Raw genomic sequence first — 20,067 nt, 5'->3', positions numbered from 1 at the left:
GGGGAGAACGTGTCATTTGAGGAAAGACTGTAAAAGTTAGGTGTTTTCAGTCCACAGAATATTCAGGAGGGACCTCAACACAGTTTTCCAAAACTTAAAGCATGACTACAGAGAGGATTGAGATCCCCCTTTTCTCTAGGGGCAGTGGATACAAGTTGTAGTGAGGGAGGTTTCCTCTCTATGTAAGAAATAAACTGTTTTTATAATGAGAATTATTTACAACGAGCATGATTTTATAATGATGAATGATTCACTGGAACAACCTCCCCAAGGATGTGGTAAAGTACCCATCACAGGAGGTTTTCAAGATGCAGCTGGACAGTGATGCTTGGTAATCTCATCTAGGCTCCCTTTCCTGCAAAGGGTTGAATTAGACAGCCTCTTATGGTCCCTTCAGCCTGGGCTGTTCTTTGGTTCTCTTGGCTCCATTTATACAGTGAAACCATTTCTTCTTGATAGCTTTTGAATTTAGTTTATAAAGCAACAGTCTTATTTAACAGTAATACTGTGAAGCACTTCTTTTTAGGTTTGAAGTCTGTAGGGTAGATGGTAGAACGCTCTGAAAATCCACCTTAGTCCAGTGTCACTATGGAGAGCCATAAAGTGATAATTCCACTTAGAAAGTAAGGAATAACTTAAAAGTCACTTACTCCTTCTGTTCTGCAGTGAAGTCTTAAATTGTTTGATTGAGCTTTCTGTCACTGAAAAAGCAACATGTGCAATTATAAACTATCCTACTGTGTTTTCTTAGCATTCCCATGAAATTATTTATAAAGATAGCTGATATAATATACTACAATATCAGTAAAATCAGAGTAGTAAGGCTTAGGTATTTAACTGATTTACTTCAAGCAGGCTTGATTTCCACTACACTTCCAACAGAAAAAGGACATGAGTGTAAATAGCAGTGACAAACATTAAAGTTTGTTCCATTGTGATGCTGTATATTTTAAGTCATCTGGTAGTAAATATGGGATTTAAATAAATAAATATATGTCCTGTCTATTGGATTTTAAATTAATATATGCCCTGCCTATAGGATTTCATTAATGAATTATTTTTTGCTTACGGAATACTTCTGTATATTTAACTACAATGAAATATCCCTGGGTAGCACAGAAATATTCACATGGAAATACAGCATTGCCTCCCGTTGTTAAAGGAAAGGTTCATAAAATTTATATATAATTGAAAAGTCACTGCTACTGAAGATATGGATTGATAAGGGCTTCAGTAAAATAAAATAATGGAATAACTGTAGTGATGAGCAAGCCCAGTGTATTTAGAGCCTGGTTAATGTAGCTATGATTTGTGTCAGACGAATTGCATAGATTATACTATTACATTTAAAATTACTTGTGGTTATTTCCAAATGCCAATCTTATTATAGGAGTTTGAGGTCTTAAAATAATCCTGAAGATTAATTTTGTATTTCAAAGCTGCTGTAGATGCATAGGTAAGCAGATTTACAAATACTGGCCTATAAAATGCCTGTTTAGAAACTGTCAAAGCTTTCTGGCTCTTGTTACTCTTCAGTACTCCTTTTCTTCTGTATACTCTTTCTTCTTCTCCGATAATTTCAATTAAATTCTAATCATGGTGCAGTTTTCTTCAGGATGCTGTTGTGGAATAATAACAAGTGCAGCTGAAATTAAAGCAATTCCCAGGCAGAATACATGTAAAAACAGGCTAAAAGTTGTGCAGTCACACTGCACAGCATACCTCAAATTTGATATGTTGCTCTTTTTATGGAAGCTTCAGTTTCTCTGTCTCACCATTTCCTCTGAAGATACTGCTGGAAAACATGTTAGAACCAAAATTCTGGGACTATGAGAAAGGAATTAAGACCTCCTCCATTATAGGCATCTTTTCCCTGAGAGCATAATAAGCCTTAAAATACTATGTGCACATGGTAGAACCAATCAAGCACTCTCCTCAAAATAGAATCTTGTTTAAGGCTGAAAGGGGAAAACCAACTTGTTTTATGCACTAAGGTTAACTGCTCCTTTCCTCTGTTATCTCTATTTTCCCTGTATCCATCCATGCATGATCTCAAAAAGGAGAGGAAAAAAAAGGCCTTTGTCTCTCATAAAACTGAAACCTGGTCGGAGGTGAAAAACAAACGAGCACTTGAACATAGTTTGGCAGAGGTGTTCTTGCAGAATAAACATTATGTAAGAAGGAACATTTCAGTCACCCTTGCATGAAAATCAGACACAGGAATTAGGTGCTTGATTAGATTAAAAAGGTACCAGTTGAAATTACAAGCAATACATTGGCTTAGTAAGCCAAGTGCTAAAATGCCAGCACATATTATCACTGAACTACATGTTCTCATGCCTGGGGCTTTTAAAACACTGTAAAAGGAAATAAATCAGCTCAGAAACATATGCATGGGAAGAGAACAGGAGCACAAAAATGCTCCAAGACAAAAAGCCTCAAGTAGGTTCAGACATTGTAAATCCACTATATATACAGTGTGAGACATCTCAGGCAGCAACTATAGGAATGAATCCTGTAATGTCATTTGTGCATTATTTATCATTTTGGACCAAATTGCTACAGCCAAACTGAGTTTTTATTAAAAAAAAAAAAAAATCTTTTGTCTGTAATCATGTAACCACAAAAGTTGTGCAGTGGATACAGTGTTGCCTATAGGATCATGTTCTGCACCTTGAAATAGATGGATTTCTTTCCAGAATAGTATCACAGGACTGGACTGTACCTGACATAAATATGAACATCTGAAAATCTCTTCTCCTTAAAATGGCATTAGTACCATCAATAGTATTTCTGTGATTGATTCATACAGTTAGCAATTGCTAAAAGTTCCTGTCCAGGTCTCTTTTCTCCAACTCTGTTATGCAAATTTTATTGGAATTTTTCACTGAAATGCTTTGGAAGGGTCAGAGGAAAGGAAACAAGAACAAAAGCTAATCATAGTTCCATTGTATAATTAGTGGAATAGCATAAAACCAGCATCAGCAATACCGATAGCCACGTTAGTGGAAAGCAGTAAAAAGTCCAGAGAGTCAGAAGTTGTGCGGAGCGATCACTATATTTGTCAGAAATGGATATGCAGTCATTCATATCTGAGCTTTCAGACAGAAACAAGATGGTGCTACTGCAAATTTTGATTAATTTGTCTTGGCTTCATATAACATTATTTTGTTTATTGGTACTAGCATTTTTCAACTTTTTTTGCCAAACTGATTCTAAAAAAAAATAATTTAATTATAAGTCCTTGCTAGCTTTACATTATATTAGTTTTAGAATACCACTTTCTTTAATTTTACTCACTTGTCCAACAATTTCACTTCACATATTAAATGGTTCTGCATTTTCTAAGTACTTAACTGCCTTAGCACATTCGGGCACGAATACGACAGTCAACTTTACTTGCCAGACCACAGTTCCTGAGAGAGAGAGAGAGGACAGCCCCTGAGAAATTGGCACTATGCTCAATGGCATCAGTGATTATGAACACCCTAACACTGGTGCTCAGTACAGTAGGAAGTTTAAAGGTTGTCACAGAACAATGGTTAAAGGGCTAGTGCTAAAAGTCATAACAAAAATATTAATTTAAATCTACTGGTTACTTTTTAAGATAAGCTTAAGAAATGCCTTCAGAGATTTTTTGTTCATAATCAAGATTAGACTCTTGTCAGACTATTTAAAGGTTAGTTAAGTGCTTGTATCAAAAAGCACAATGTAAAGGTGACCTTAAAAAAACTGTTTAATGAATGGAGCCTTACACCTTTGTAATGTTTTTTAATAAGATTTTAGAGAAAGGTCATTACAGACCCCTTTGTTTTGGTTTTGTGTCTTGCTCCATTTTGGATATATTAGCTGAGATGCATTCAATTTACTGAAATATATTCTTCAGCTGTCAGTTTATCCTTAGTTTGAGTTGTAATAATAAGATGTTCAGCAAAGAACAGTTTCTTTTCAATGCATCCCTAACTCTACAGGGATGCCAAGAAGTGATCAACCATTTCTATTCCATAAAGGTAGTATAGAAAACTCTAATCCATTAACATTATTAAGGTGTTGTTTGGGTTTTTTTGTGAAATAGAATAAATGAAATGATTGCTACAACATTGACTAGAACATTAATTGTGCCGGAAAGTTTTTTGATAGGTATGATTTTTCATCTGAGGACAGAGTATCATGTGGAAGTTGACAGCACTTTTATTCATGATGTATGAAGACTGCCACTTTTAAGTAGTAAATGTCACTGTTCTGCAAGATAAAAATAAGCTGTTGTGAATTGCTGAGTGCTCTCAGATTGTTCTGTCCTCTCTGACATCCAGAGTGTTCAGCATTTTGCAGCAGCAAGTAGTTCTAATTCACATAATACAAGTGTACGGCAATGCTTGCAAAACCCACACAGGTTAGCTGCTGTACAAAAAAAGAGACCCAATGTTTTTGGATCAGTGAGACCCAAAAGAGATCCAGTGCTTTTGATTAGGGATCAAAGTTATAAGAGAATCACTGGCAAATTGTACTGCAGCCTGTTTAGGGGAAGAAAGATGCTACCTGTTTATAATTCTGTAAGAAAACAAGTAAACACAACTCTTAACTTCTCATTTCTGTATTTCCAGTAACAAATAATACATGAAGAGTAAAACTAAGAGGAGTGACCATGGTCAATGAAAAGCACTTTCTGCACTCCTCATTTAAGAAGAAGAAATTTGCTGAGCCTAACAGACAAAGAGTAATAATCAACTGAGCTTATTCTTAGAAGTGCCAGGATCTTTGAACCATAGAGGGGATTGATGGACTTGACAAAAATGACATGAAACATTCCACACTCTGCTGTCATCTGCTGTTGCTTGCTCAACTGTGAAGAACTGTGTATTCCGGCTGCTTTCTACAATATTGCCAATCACCTTTTTTGGACTTCAAAGTGATATTTTCTTATCAGTTCTCTAGTGGTTTCATTTGCATGCATTCTGTAACTATGCACAAGCAAAATCTATTACCTGCTTTACCTATTTAAAAATAAGCACAGTGGTGAATAAAATCAATTTCATTTTTTTTTACCCCCTCAGTCCTAATTGCTTAGGTCCACATCAGTGGAAATTGGAACTGATGTTGTACAAGGGTTAGGGCAAATGTCTACACATACCATATGAAAATGAGCCTCTAAAGATACTTTCACTGTTGGTAAAAAGGAGATAAAAATGTTATTTATAACAAGGCCTTATGTTGTGTACATATATTGTCCTTGAAATATTTTTGATTTTGCTTTATTTCTTGTAAAAGAGAAATTCTATAACTTATTTAGAAAATACTACTGTAAACTATAGTTTTATTGATGAATAAAAGATTTTATTCTGAAGGCTATCACAGCTGTCATCCTGCTATTGATCTATACTGGACTTATATGTTCTTGCATTTCTCTGCCTTCGTGAGAGAGTCTCAAGAGGCCTCTTGAGATATGACAAACATGGCATCTGTCTTCACCAGTTCTATAATGAAAAGGGAAATCTTGAAAGTAGAGCAGGAAGGGCAAAGGAACATACTCAACAGGCACGACTTTACAAAACCATTTCAGGTTTTTCAGTATGGGCAATCGTTTTAGGGTAACTACAGAAATTCTTTTGGTTCCCTAATTTTCCAAGTAACAGGGAGATAATCCCAAATGCCAGTGATCATCAGTCCAAGATTTCATGCTTCGATACAGTGGTGTATTTAAAAATTTGCACAGGTGTGTCAGAAAGCTACCAAAGTTATTGGTAATAACATGTGTCTTCTAGGAGTAGGCGTAGTAAACCTGCTAAATTGACAAAACCAGAATTTGGCATTTTAAGTCCTAGAATTATGTGTTGTACCTGTATAGAATTTTTCATTTAAGGATTTGGTGTGGTGGATTTTTTTTGTTTTGGCTTGGTGGGGGATGGTGGTGGTGATTTTGTTTTGTTTTACTTTGATATAATCCTGAAGAGTAAGAAGGTATTATTCCTTAATTACGCACAGTATAGAGAAATTTAAAGGGGTTTGGGGTTTTTTGCTTTCTAAGTATGCAGAGCCTAAGGCTTCACTTAAAGCATGTATCTCATGATTACCACTTTTCTAGGCTTTAAAATTAGACAGCTTAATCTCAGCAAGATAATTTTTCTGCAGCATTCCTCAGAGAAAAGCAAAACCAATCTGCATGCCCTTTGAGTAAAAACATTTTGTACATCTGTGTCAAGTGTCTGATCCTTCATGTGCAGTGTACAGGATATTTGGAATGTGTCTCTATGCAAAGCAGATACTTGTCATTAGTCTTATTTGGGGGAAAACATTTAAGCACCCGATTAACCTTCATAAAGAACATGCATGACAATTTTTCCCCAATTGCCTAGTAACTGTAGCATCTGAATCATTTGTTCTTAGGAAGAACCCAGAGGATATACAACTTAACTGCAACAATTCTGTCCAAAATCAGAATGTCTATACCAAATGATTCAGAGACTGAGACATCCTTTGTCCCTTGAACACAGTAATTTATAAATCAAAACAGTCATTTAACAACTGAAAAAGGAAATCCTGTATGACTATGGAGCCTACTGAGGAAACTTTCTCCAAAGCATGTGCACTTAAAAGTTGTGTGTGTGTGTGGTTAATGATCAACATCTTGGAACTCATTTTGCTCTCTAGTGCACAAAACGATATAAATTTTCAAACATCCAAGAGCACAGGATTTTGTAGGGATGTACACGTTTCATGTTCAAGCATTTTGGTTCTCTTCATCTTGCATTAGTGTTTCACATTGGTAGCTCTTGATGAAAATTTAAAGACTTTTAAATGTATCTGTAGAGCTGATGAGGCAGGTCATGTCAAATAAAAATAATATACAGAAAGCACAATCAACTCCTGGGGGTATAAAGTAATGTATTGGTCTGTTTCTCCATGTCTAAACAGATGGAATTTGCCACAGGGAGCAAAGAAGAATTAGGTCACAGAGATGGGCTAGCTGTGGGCAGTGGCATCTGAATTATCTGGCCCTGCAAGCTGGTCAGAATGAAACAGCACAGGTTGATGCCAGCTTAGAGAAAGGTAGGGAATAATTCCAAATTTGTGTTATCTGACCTTGTGACTTAATCATATGGCATTCAGAAATGAAGTTTTGCCTTTGGTGGTAGCACCACCAAATAGTTGCCCTCAGTTAATAAAAAATAAAACAAAAGCCCTCAAACAAACAAACAAAAAAACCCCAACCAAACAAACAAAACCCCCAGCCAAACAAAAAAAAAACCCACTTTGTGTCCTTGTACTATAATTCAATGGTTTGAAAAAACACATATCCCACCATCTATTTTCTTGTTGACTCTGCTTATACTTCAAGCAATTAAATTTCATATAACTCAATGGTATTTTCCCAAACCCTTACCACTAGACAGTGATAAAACAGTTATCACTAGCACACTCTACCTGTTCTTTGTAGGAGGCATTTGCTGAAACATTTCCAGTGGTGTATGCATTTGCTTGAAGTAAAAAAATATCAGCTCTTTCCAGACTGGATGTATGGGGCCTGACCCTGCAGCACGTCTGCATCTGGAACTCCTTCACAGGTATTTTACACCAGCATAAAGATATTGATACCAATACTGTGATATAAACAACATTAACCTAAGGGACAGGAATCAATATGAAAAACATTAAGAAATCATTTTTAAAATTGCTAAAACCTAACTTGAGCCCTTTAGAAGTTGTGTGACTCATCCTTGCTTGGTAGTAGCATCTTGTAAAATTCATTAACTTGAACTTTACATTTGAATTAATTGCTGTTAACTTTTTAAAAGATTTGGTATGTGAAATTGCTAATACTAGAGAAAATATTTAATTGACACTAATTCACTGATTTGTCATTAACTTAGAAACACAAGATGAACATTTACTGTTGAGAGTTGTGTATGACTTGGATGACTAGAGAAAAATCACTGTGGAACCAGTTGGATAATATCAGAAAATACCTGAGGTTCTTTTTATAGGAAAGGTGAGGTATATAAATTAGCACCATCTTTAAATAGATTAAATACTACATAAAGGAAAAGGCATTCCTCCTTTCTTCTAGCTGTTTCCCCCCTTCTCTACCAAGGTATGAAAAATCAAATGTTTGCTTTACCAATGTTTTCTGTGGTGTGATACAAGTAATTTGTTCCTACAAGCCTTATCTCACTTTGTAAACCATTATTCCTGTAGAAACAGAAGTAGATTCTCCCAGCAGGGCTACAAATGGGTTGTTCTTCAAGGAACTAGAGAGTATCTTAAATCTGCTTAATGTATGAAAACTTCCCCCACAAAATACAACAAGAACGCAAACTGGGAAGACACTGGTAACAAAGAAACACACAGGAGGCTGTTGAAAAGAGACAAGAAGCTGCCGAAGTTAGATAACAGTTTGGTAAAGAGAGCTTTTAGCTAAAATAAACTTCATAAATTCAGTTGAAATTTGCACAAAAGGCTTGAATTGTTTGAGCTTTTTCCCCTTGTGTAGTGTAAAACAATTCTGGCTTATAGAAAAATATTATAAAATTACCAATCTTGGTAACAAACTTGATAACTTATTCCCTATGCAGTGGAAGATCATAGAATCAATAGAATAGTTTGGGTTGGAAGGGATATTTCAAGGTCACCTGGTCTAACCCCTCTGCCATAAACAGGGACATCTTCAACTGGATCCGGTGGCTCAGAGCACCCAGCTGCTTACTTTAATTAACAGTGTTTGAAAAATAAAAATGCATCACACAGTAACCAGAGGTAAGCTTCCAAATACTTGTATGCTTTTCATGTTTATGATTTTACTTCCAATGGCTGTGTCTTTTGGTCCTGTCCTGTGGAAGGCTCTGAAGTGAAAGTTGTCTGTGTTCCTGCAGAAACTGTGTGGGTTTTTAAAGAAACCTTTTTATAGGAATTATTTCTTACCATTCATCTACTTGGTAACCTAGTTTATTTTTTTCAGTTTAAGTAACAATAAGAGATGACTGGCTGAGACTCTCCACATCTTCACATACTGCTAATAGTATGGCATCACCAGCGTTTACATAACTTAGTGGAAAATGTCAGGCGTGATAAATTATGTGCTTTATTTTACTGGCTCAGCGAAACATTTTACCTGCAGGACGTAGTGGACCAGAATACTTCCTGTCACAGAAAATAATCCTAGAACGGGTCCCTGAGTGAATGCTTGGTTGGTAGTATGGCTTCTAATTGCTATTCTTCCCAGGCTCCAGCTCCTTGTAAATCTCCTCAGCGCGACCGCCCTGCCTGTGCAGATGCCTGCCTGTGCAGATGCCTGCCTGTGCAGATGCAGATACCTGCCTGTGCAGATACCTGCCTGTGCAGATGCCTGCCTGTGCAGATGCCTGCCTGTGCAGATGCCTGTCTGTGCAGATACCTGCCTGTGCAGATACCTGCCTGTGCAGATGCCTGCCTGTGCAGATGCCTGTCTGTGCAGATGCCTGCCTATGCAGATGCAGATACCTGCCTGTGCAGATGCCTGCCTGTGCAGATGCAGATACCTGCCTGTGCAGATACCTGCCTGTGCAGATGCCTGCCTGTGCAGATGCCTGTCTGTGCAGATGCCTGTCTGTGCAGATACCTGCCTGTGCAGATGCCTGTCTGTGCAGATACCTGCCTGTGCAGATACCTGACTGTGCAGATGCCTGCCTGTGCAGATGCCTGCCTGCAGAGATGCCTGCCTGCAGAGATGCCTGTCTGTGCAGATGCAGATACCTGCCTGTGCAGATACCTGCCTGTGCAGATGCCTGCCTGCAGAGATGCGCCCACGAGCGCTCCCCGCTTGCTCTGAGAGCAGCAGCGAGGTGAAGGCGCACAGCGAGGGCAGCCGTGCTAAATGGCCGCCGCAGCCCCTCGTCTCTGTGACGCTCCAGGGTCGAGATCTCCCCGAGGGGAGCCTGAACAGCACACCGGGCCCACCACCTGTTTCCTAGGGACCGCCGTGCCGGGCCGTGCTACTGCCGGGGGCAGGACACCGGGCTAAGGCTGGCGGGGAAAGCGCCGCAGCCTCGAAAGTCTCGCCGGGCGGACAGACCGTGCTGGGTTCTGATACACCTGTGCTGTCTCCGTAGCAAAGCACTTGGATTTAATTTATCCTGGCGCTGCTGACGCTGGAGCCAGCAGGGGCTGGGAAGAAGAGAAAAACCCCACGCTTCCCGGCTCTCCTCTCCAGCGCGGCCGAACGAGCCTCCTCAGGCCCGGCCCCGAGCGGCCCCGGCGCTCCCCCGCGCCGCCGCGGGGGGGTGGTGGCGCGCGCCCGCCCGGCCCCGCCCCGCCACTTCCGCAGCCGCGCGGCCGCCATGTGGCGGACGGGGGCGGTGGGTGCCGTGCGCGCCGCGGGACGGGCGGCAGCGGCGGGGGCGGGGGCGGGGGTGCGGCGGGGCGGTGGCACCGGGGGCGCCCCGAGGGCGGGCACAGCCGCCGTCAGCAGCGGCCTCACGGTGAGCGGGGGGCGGGCGGACGGCGGGGGCGAGGCGCGGCCTGCGCGGGAGCGGGCGGGGCGGCCGTGGCGGAGCGCCGGCTGGGGCTGGTGGGCAGGGAGGGAAGGGCGGCAGCCAGGGCAGCCAGCGCCGCCGCCGGGCCTCCTCGGAAGCCGTCCCTCAGCGGGGCGCGTCCTTCCTCCTTCCCTCTCTCCCGCCTGCCTTCTCCCTTTCTCCTTCCCTCCGTGCCCCGGGAGCTGCCGCACACGGGAGCTGGTGCACTCGTCTGCTGCCGCTCTCCAGGCGCAGAAGGCGGTGCTGGGGCCGCCCTCAGCCGGGTGTGCTGCGCCGGGGCAGATGCCGACTGCGTGCTGGCACCGCTGTTGGCAGCCTCCAGTCACAAACGGAGTATGGGCACACACTGATGGAATTAGAGCTGCTCAGGTTGGACAGAGCCTGAACGTGTTCTTGGTCTTGTAGCTTTTGATCTTAAGTGTGTATGAAAGAAATGCTGTAGGGTAAAGGGTACAGTCAGACATGTAGGCACCGTGGTGTATTTTGTCGGCCTGTACTGATGTGTCGCCGTTCTGTCCTTTCTGCCTGTGTCGTGGTTTTGGACTAACAGGCGGCTCATCGGTAATGCCTGCGGATAGATGTCAACCACATGGAGAGATCGGTCTGTGTTTTGCTCTTCGATGCTTGAAGAGAAGCTGTCATAGCTCCTTTGCAAATGTCACTTGCTTTTCAACGCAGTTTGAAATTTTCTGAACATGCACGAGTACACAAAAAGTAATAATGAATGCTGTTTTACCATTAAACCAAATAGTCAGCACCAGTTAAGAAAATGGAAATCATGCTATCTTCCTTTCTTGGTGGATAGCATAAGTACTTCTGCTAGTGTGTCTGACCTGGGGATTAGCTTTATTTTCATGCTTGTATTGGTTTCCCTCAACGGGGTTACCCATTTTGTTCCCCTGTCTGATACTGCCAGTGTGGCAATACAGCTTTTCCATAATTTTGATTTGCTTTTTAAAGCCTTCTTTCTTTTTCCTGCCGAGAGAAATTAGAAGTTAAATGGCTTGTTTTACAGAGAGATCTGGAATCTGAAGTGGGTTTGGCTCTTTTGTATGTAAGAAGGAGTCGGGGTTTGTGTTTATTTCGATTTAATATGTTCCTGACTTCCAGCAGAGGGACACATGTTGTTGATAGTTCAGCATTTGAGCAGTGGATACTTAGGAAAATCTGGGCCTAAGCCATTTAATTGTCTGAAGTTACTCAGTAATTAGAGTGGTAGAACAATAGAAAAGTTAGAATAGTTCTCTATTCCTAGTTTATTCCTCTTTGAATGAAAGGGTATGGGGTTTTTTTCCATTAGCTTGTATGAGGAAGACAACGAGATTTTAGATTGTTTCAATCATCCAAGGACTAAAGCTGCATAATTCTTTCAATTTTAGCCTTGTGATATAGAATATGAACATTTTTACTTGAGCATGGAAAGGACTTGAAGGATTTGTTTAATTTGTATGATAAATGCATAGTTTGTAATTCTTGATGTTTTAACTTTAATTCCATTTTACTTGTGCTTACTTTAAACAGCAGTTACAATTTTCTTCAGATGTGAAGAGCAGGACTGTTTGGCTCATGAATTTGAGAAATGCAGGAACTCTGAGTGACACAAGGTAAAATGTATTTTGAGATATTGAAAATATCAGTTAGGTATTTTAAAATAACTTATATGCGTATTAAGACTACCAAACTAATGTAATGTTGATGTGATGTAAAGGACAGCTACAGTTTTAGCTAAAAGCATCTTGTGTGAATTTGGGAAGTTGCTTAGGAAATAACTCATGTGCCTAAATGCAGGTGTTTAGCACCATTTCACATATGCCAGAGGACATGAAATTTCTGCCTGTTCTGAGAGGATGTGACACAGTATCCGTTGGCGACTTCTCCCCTTCTGATGCAGCAGTTGGAGGCACCCTAAAGGATTGTGCAGATGTCTGAAATGGCTCTTGCCTTTAAGTGCCTATAGTGCACCCTGAACCAGTACATGAATCCTGCCCGATCCAAAGGCTTTCTCCATGCCCCAAGGCATTTTTGTGGTGTCCCTCATATCAGTGACATAGAGCATATTTCAGTGACTGGATAATAAGAAAATTTTTTAAAAGATACGTTTTATATTATCAACTGATATATATTGTATATTCAGCCCATATTCACTGTTTTATTGCCATATTAGCAAAGACTGAAATTATTTTACTGAATTTTTTGTTGGTAGAGAGACCCCTCTACACACTCAGTTAAAGCTGACACTTTTACGGATGGAAAAACTTAAGTGATTTAATTGCATTTACATTTGGTTAATTAAACTGATCTAGACTTTGTTCCGCTAAAGAGGAAAAGAGAAGCGGTCTCACAGGTGCTGTAAGCCTTACGTAATGGCCACAAGGGTGCTTTGAGACTCTCTGGAGAAGACTGTAATTCATAAGTGTTAGTTCATAAGCACAGTTTAAATAACACCTAATTACCAGCTTGTGTGGGTAATTCCAGTTGAGAAGGCAAAGGCTATACATAAACATGGTAAGTGATGTTGACGTTTCTAAACTGCGTATGGCTACAGCAAATTTTGGAGAGTCAAATGACATACATTTCTAAATGAGAGATGCTTTTGTGTCTATTTGTAGAGTTCAAAACTAAGCAATTCTTACACAAAGTCCTTTTCTGAAAATGCCTTACTTCGAAATCTGACACTGTTTACTAAATGGGGGTTAGTAGCTAAGGAAGTGAGTACATCTGCCTCAGTTAAGAGATCTCTAATAGCAATTAATTTCAAAATTTCACCTCCATTTATAAGGTGGATTGTCACCTACATCACCTTAAGAAAACTGATTACTTTTATACCATCATTTCATGGTGACTGTTACATCCAAGGTCATGGTCTTGGTATGTTTTTTATTATAGGGAAAATGTTGTCTTCCGTGATTTTCCTCCTAATTGTGGACTTACATGTTGTTTGTAGCTCTTTAGATGAAACCACTTACGAGAAACTGGCTGAAGAAACACTGGACTCCTTAGCAGATTTCTTTGAGGACCTGACAGATAAGCCTTTTACCCCAGAAGATTATGATGTCTCTTTAGGGGTATGTTTTAAACATTATATTACCACTGTAATTATTGTAGGTTTTTTCCTATTATTTGGAGGAGAATTTTAAATTAGTTGCCTTAGTGCTGACACTTAAAATACAGTGAGTTTTTACACCTTTATTGTATACTGATGGGGGCAACGATTCTGGTGAAAAGTAACACATCCTGTTGTATGATTTGGGAATTTAAAATGTTTCACGTTTAAGAGAAAGACATAGTACAGAACAGTAAATGAGCAGAAGAGGAGACAGAAACTGTTTTCTGATTTCACATTTGTCTATAAATTTCCCTAAACAGGCATAGGTATCTGGCATAGCAATCAGTTGCCTTCTGGTGAATACTAGAACAGTAGGCCTACGTGGCATAGTACATCACATGTAACTGTTAGAGCAGTTTCTTTTATTGCCCTGAAGACAGAGAAGCAGCGTTTGTGTTGACCAGGTAGCGTGGGTTTGTCCTGGCTTCACTGATGACAGCCTGTGGTGGAGAGAAGCAACAGAGGGTGCTGTGTTTGGATAGATTGTTGCAGAAGTGAGACCAGAGCATACGTGGGGAGAAGGGCTACTATCATAGGAGACCTTGTATTGCTGGAGCCTTCAGTAGTCAGCCCACTCACATTCTTTTACAGGAGTGACAGAATCAGATTAAAAATATTTGTTTTATTTGTATAGGGAATTTATTAGTTTTTATATAAATTCAGTGCCTGAAGTGATTTATGTATTTCAGCCCTCAACATGACTTGGAGAAGGGTGCTGTTTCTCCCTATACTACTGACTGCTACAAAGGTCTTTCATTACTGCAGTTTTTTTGAGGTCACACAATTACTGCTCCCTCTTCATGTCTTACCACAATGAGATTGCCTTCTCCTGGCACTGTCAGTTAAGGTTTTATGCTCAGGGATGTTGAATCGCATGCTTTGGGTTTCACTGTGCAAAGCACAAAACCAAAACAAAAGCCTGTAGTTTTGGACTTGTTTCTGTGTAGCTTTGTAATCATAATTGTCATTCTGTATTTCTGATAGCTAAGATATAAAGTAATATATTGTCAGTAGCTTTGTGTTTAGCAAATACTATTTGTTGCTTTAATTAAGTATGTAGATAATGTGACAGCTAATTGCTTTTCTGGTAAAAAGCATTGTTTAACCGTTACTCTTCAGTATGTTTTAGGATATCAGAACCTATTAGCCTTATCCGACTATCTTAGGAAAAAAATAGCAATGGTTGAAATTTACCTCTTTAGTATTCTTAGGTGCTTCATTATGTTAATCTGATGGGTCATGTCATAATTGTTTTCTCCATCTACTGTATGGTGGATTATGTTTGACATTGACTAATGGTAATACATCTTAATTTTTACCAGTGGTCCTTTTTCTATATAGACTGTATGATGACAGTTAATAATATGCTGTCATTTCTGTTAAAAGCAGAAAGTTAAATAGGCCAAGTTTTAATTCCAAACACACAGGGTCAGTGCTGCAGAAAGCCACAAGGTGGCGAACGTGATAAAGGTCTGTTTTGCCTGTCGTAAATTTTATTGCTTTGTGCAATTTATATCTTCATGTTCAGGAAAAAAAAAGGCTCTTTAGAAGAATATTTTTCTTACCAGGAACTAGCAAACCAATCCGGTAGTACAAAACACATACAGCTGTATTTGTCAAAATATGGTAAAAGTATCTTGCAGCAATTTAAGTTCTTAAAAAATCAAGTTGTATTTTCTAGTATTTCAGAAGTACTGTAAAATGTATGAGGAAGTGTTTTCAACACAGCAGTAGAGGTTAAACTCTTATTTACTTTGGAAGGATAGAGCAAGAGTACTCTCTAACAGCTGACACATGATATAAATAATAGTATAAATTTTTGTTAACTCTTTGAAAACCTACTTACTTGTAGTGTTTTTGTAGCATATAGCATGACACCGTGGTGAATATTTAATATGACACTAAAATCACATAGAAGAATGCTGAAACCTGTATATCGTTATGCTGGCCTAATCCCCCATCCTGTTCTTATTCTGCTGTATCTCTGCAATTCTAAGACTACTGAGTTATGGAAAACTTGAAGTTCTGACAGCCAGAGAAGTAGCTTGTTCTTGTCCTTCTCTGCACTGTACCAATGTCCGATAGAAATAACTGGCAGGGCAATCTGATGGGACTTCTAAGGAGACCCTTTTATTTTTATTGTATTGATTGCAGATATAAATGCCTTAGCAAGCACAGAAACAACAGGGAAACTAAGGTAAAAAATCAGATCCTGAGATTATTATTTTATGCATGGTGGTAGTTGAGATAGGTCAGAAACCAGTAACACTGAGTTACTTTGTAGGGGAAGAGGGGAAGGAAGCTTTGAGTTGCTGCTTGTGCTACAGAGGATGTTTGCAGGCAGTAGATACTCATACATTAAAGCATTTTTCCCCGCAGTGAGTGTTTGTACATAGCAAATAGCTCTAGCAATGGTAGCTAGCTCTATTAGTATCTTCTGACTAAAGCATGACAAGTATGATACCCTTAAAGAATCTCTGTTGTGCTATGGGGCTTGAAGTATTTGAGATACTGCAAACTAAATAAATTATTATCTGAATCATCACATTGCATTCTGTGGAAATGTTTCCCTTTTTAATTAGTTTCATTCAGATCATCTTTGGATTAACTCCAGTCCAAGTGTTGTTGTTTTTTCACTCTTGAAGTCAGAACAAAAAACATTTTTGTCAGTTACAAGAAATGTGAATCATGTTGTCAGTAAGAAATGTGAGCAAGAAAGAGAAAATAAATGTTCATTAGGATAATGGTCTAAAGGTGGCATAACTAAAGCAAACCCAGACCTCATGGGGTTTAGAACTGGAACTTTTTTGAGGTAAAAGTCAGAATTATCGAGAAAAAAAAGTGTTTATTCCCTGTTAAACTATTACAGTTACTTAAAAAAAAGTAAAATCACATGGCTCAGAAATCTAGCAATGACACATAGAGCTTCTTGATTTGGAACCACACCAGTTCTGCATTGTTCATTAATAGAAAAAAGTCGTTATTGGAGGATGTTTTAATCATTGCAAAATGAATTGCTGTGGTCTGGTCCTTTCAAGATGCCACATTCAAGCTCAAGAGTATTATTGAAGTAGTGCCATTGTGAATGGCATAAACACACTAAAATCAAACTCTGACCAGAAGGTTTAAAGTCTAGATCAGACTCAAAGATATGCAGTTTGGGCTAGGTATTACTGTAAGTTTTTAATATGTAGTGATCATTCTTCCTAGCTATTATTGTTTGGGAGGTGGTTCAGAATGTGATACAGATACGTAAGTTTCTGCCACTGCAGATGAAGTAATTGTTGTCAAAGTAACAGGATACAATTTTTTTATTTCTTGCTTGCTTTGTCTTTTAAGAGTGGAGTACTAACAGTTAAACTGGGTGGAGACATGGGAACATATGTAATCAATAAGCAAACACCAAACCGGCAGATTTGGCTGTCCTCACCCACTAGGTAAGTTATGTGTAAGTTTGTTACGTAATATCTGCAGACTGGGTGCAAATGTACTTCCCCTTATTTATAGCATGGCACCATCACATTATATCTTTTTCATAAGTAACCCTTCTACTCTGTATATTCTCAAAACATGATATAATCTAAATGTTCAATAATGGTTCAGGGCACACTGCAATATTACTGGCATACCTAAATTAATACAGGAAATGTGTAACAGAGAATTTTCATACACAGTTTCAGCCCAAAACCACTGTCTACAGGAATATAGCCTATTCATAGGAAATAAAACCAGCAGTGATTAAAAAGAAACAAACAAAGCTTCTGTTGGAAAAAGAGCAGTGATGATGTCATGATCTAAACCTCTCTTTGTGTTTTAAACAGGGTGGCTCCTTCCCTTTTAAGCTTGTGGGATTTCCTGCTTTACATGTTTATGTATGCCCACACTGGTTGTTTTTGTCCAGCATCTGCCCTTCACAGGAGCCTTAGCTAGCTGCTTCCTCTGCCTTTTCTAATGCTGTGTTTTGATCCATTCCAGGTTTTCTGATTGGTTTCAGCAGGGAGGGCAGCCAGATAAGTGGGAAAATGCTGTAGCTGTCTCCCTCCAAAATCTGTATTCTTTGCCACTATCCCTGGAAAAGAACCCAGGGAGCTGATCAGTGTTACTGGTGAAGGAACCAGTTTATAAGATTTTTGCGTCACTGACACATGGGCTTTGTATATTTCTGAAAACCAAAATTCAGATAATTCCTGGCTGTTGAGCTCTAGTTGAGCTAAGACATATGTGCTCCAGAATATGGAGTATGGAGTTCAAGAAAAAAGTTAAATTTTTCCTTTTTATAGTCCCTTAACTGCTATTACGATAAACAGTGGTATTTCCTGGAATATGATGCTGTGTGTTTGCTTACTTGCTAACTTCTGAAAAGCAACTCCAGCAAATACTGTATGATCTGGACTGACATTTTCTTAAATGCAGTATGCTGGGAAGTGAAAGAAGCCAATGTTGCTGCCAGTAATCACTTGCACTGCATGTTTTGGGGCACTTTTACAGTAAATGTTGATCTTGAGTCTTTGAGAACATATCCTGAGGGAGACAAATTTTTCAAGATGTGAGACATTTTTCTTGGAATTTTTTTGGCCTTCTGTTTGATATTGAGTGCCTATACACCTAAGTGAAAACTTTACTTAGTTGACAGTTACAAAAAAAGGGCATGAGGGGATGTGTGCAACCTGCCATCAGTGTGTTTGCGGTAATTTCATGTGGCTCCTGACTGAAAAGACTTTTCAACCTTACACAATATTTATTGGCAATACCTTAATGTATTACTTTAATTCTTTCCTCTTATGATTGAAAAATATATGCAGACTTTCCATGAGAAATACATTTAATCTATATTTAAATTTTTAGGCATTTTACAGAATTCACTGGATCTTTTTTTAAACAATTAATTTAAGAGTCACATTTGTACAGCATTTTGGAGATTCATAGAGCTATGAAGGCATTTCATATGCTAACCTGATCACTGATATTTACTGCATAACATTTAAAACCAGTTCAGATAACATACATATTTCTTTGTCATTGTTAAATGTTCTCTCTTAGCCTGATTTTCGTGAATGACAGGATCCCATTCCATCGTTCTCTAGGTGCAGGAGAGTATAAACATACACTTGTGCCGCAGAGGTGAAGTGAGAAATACTTCGTAAAGTAACTGAAACACATAACCCTGATTCAAACAGTTACCACTTCTGATACAGAAAGTGAGATTTCAGTGGAAGTGACTTGGGTTTGTGTTGATTAGTGGTTGGAAAGTGGTTCTTCAATTGACTATTGTGAGTAATTCAGGATATTCAAGGTTCAGATCAGTGTTTATGCTTGCAGAGAGAGAACCTGCAGATTGTTCTTATGTGTGTATAGGATAGTCTGTTCTCTAGCAGACTTTGCATGTTGACTGGCTGAGTTCCAAGACATATGTCCTACAAGATCAAGGGTTTATCTGTTTATCCCAGATGACCATTTCATTCCTTTCTCTTTTCTTTGCTTAGTTGATGTTAACAGCAGTGAGTACCTTTCAGTCATTTGACATGTGGAAAACTGGGTGGACACAAAGGTCTGGAATAGAACCTAGGTGTTCAAGTTTCTTTCTTGATACTTAATGTAGGCCTGGAAAAATCAAGCCAGCAACAATATGATAGCGCAGAGAAAAATAGCATTTTAGGTATAAATCTCCCACATGCCAATAGATTTGCTTTCAGGCACTAAATTATTTTGTTGCATCTAAAATGAAATGATTTGTGCTTTGCTGTGCTTAGAATGTTTGCAGGAACTAATCAGTGGCATTAATTCAGCATTATACAAGAAAATTATACGTGTGAGGGAAGAATGGGATAAAGGAAGAAATTGTGGGGAAATCAGTGCCAAAAGCAGGAAGGGAAAGTGCTTGAATTCCCTGGGAGTGACTGATGTATCTTGTCACCTTTCAGATATATCTGTTTGATGGCTCCGTAGTTCCTGACATATCAGGCTTTTTCTGCTCCACTTCCTCAGACTGCCTACCAGCCGTTCCCCATGCTATCTGTTCCTTTTCCTGGGCACTCTCTGGCATACATTATACATACAGGCTTCCAGCAGTTCTCCTGAAATAATCTGTACTTACACAGTGTGTGATGTTCTGTTGTGTTTTTTTCTAGTGGGCCCAAGCGCTATGATTGGACCGGCCGGAATTGGGTATATGCTCATGACAGAGTATCTCTTCATGAACTACTATCAAAAGAGTTTTCAACAGCTTTAAAAACTAAATTGGATTTGTCCTGCTTAATATATTCTGGGAAAGAAGATACTTGATTATATTCTACCTCGTGGAAGTTCAAAAACTTTAACCTCAAGCCAAGCTCTTTCTTAGGCTGAACTACCTGAGCTTAATTCTGTGGTTTTCTTTGGCATCAATATGTTGTGCAACAAAAATGAAAATAATATGTTTTTTCTCTAGTGCTCAGTCTTTGGATTTCTGTGTCGCTG

The 20,067-nt window shown here is 39.2% G+C and overlaps 2 protein-coding genes across 2 annotated transcripts in view; both read left to right on the top strand.

Annotated features, from left to right (window-relative positions):
* PIP5K1B (phosphatidylinositol-4-phosphate 5-kinase type 1 beta) overlaps nucleotides 1–5,156 on the top strand; it is a gene marked incomplete at its 5' end in the record, with an annotated part of 58,050 nt that extends 52,894 nt beyond the window's left edge. Inside the window, one exon of the mRNA XM_082301404.1 lies at nucleotides 4,605–5,156. Within this exon, the coding sequence (XP_082157530.1) occupies nucleotides 4,605–4,607 (3 nt within the window). The 3' untranslated portion in view covers nucleotides 4,608–5,156. The remainder of the gene's footprint in view (nucleotides 1–4,604) is intronic.
* Nucleotides 5,157–10,310: 5,154 nt separating this feature from the next.
* Nucleotides 10,311–20,040, top strand: FXN (frataxin; the record flags this gene model as incomplete). Its single annotated transcript, XM_082301173.1, has 5 exons — nucleotides 10,311–10,451; nucleotides 12,027–12,109; nucleotides 13,450–13,570; nucleotides 16,951–17,048; nucleotides 19,740–20,040. The coding sequence occupies 5 exons, from the start codon at nucleotides 10,311–10,313 to the stop codon at nucleotides 19,891–19,893; spliced, it is 597 nt and encodes a 198-aa protein (XP_082157299.1). The 3' UTR covers nucleotides 19,894–20,040.
* Nucleotides 20,041–20,067: the final 27 nt, after the last annotated feature.

Source organism: Coloeus monedula (genome assembly GCF_965178545.1).
Source record: "Coloeus monedula genome assembly, chromosome: Z".
In the NCBI taxonomy this organism is placed as follows: domain Eukaryota; kingdom Metazoa; phylum Chordata; class Aves; order Passeriformes; family Corvidae; genus Coloeus; species Coloeus monedula.
The sequence above is the reverse complement of the archived record's forward strand: the minus strand, read 5'-3'. Positions and strand labels throughout refer to the sequence as shown.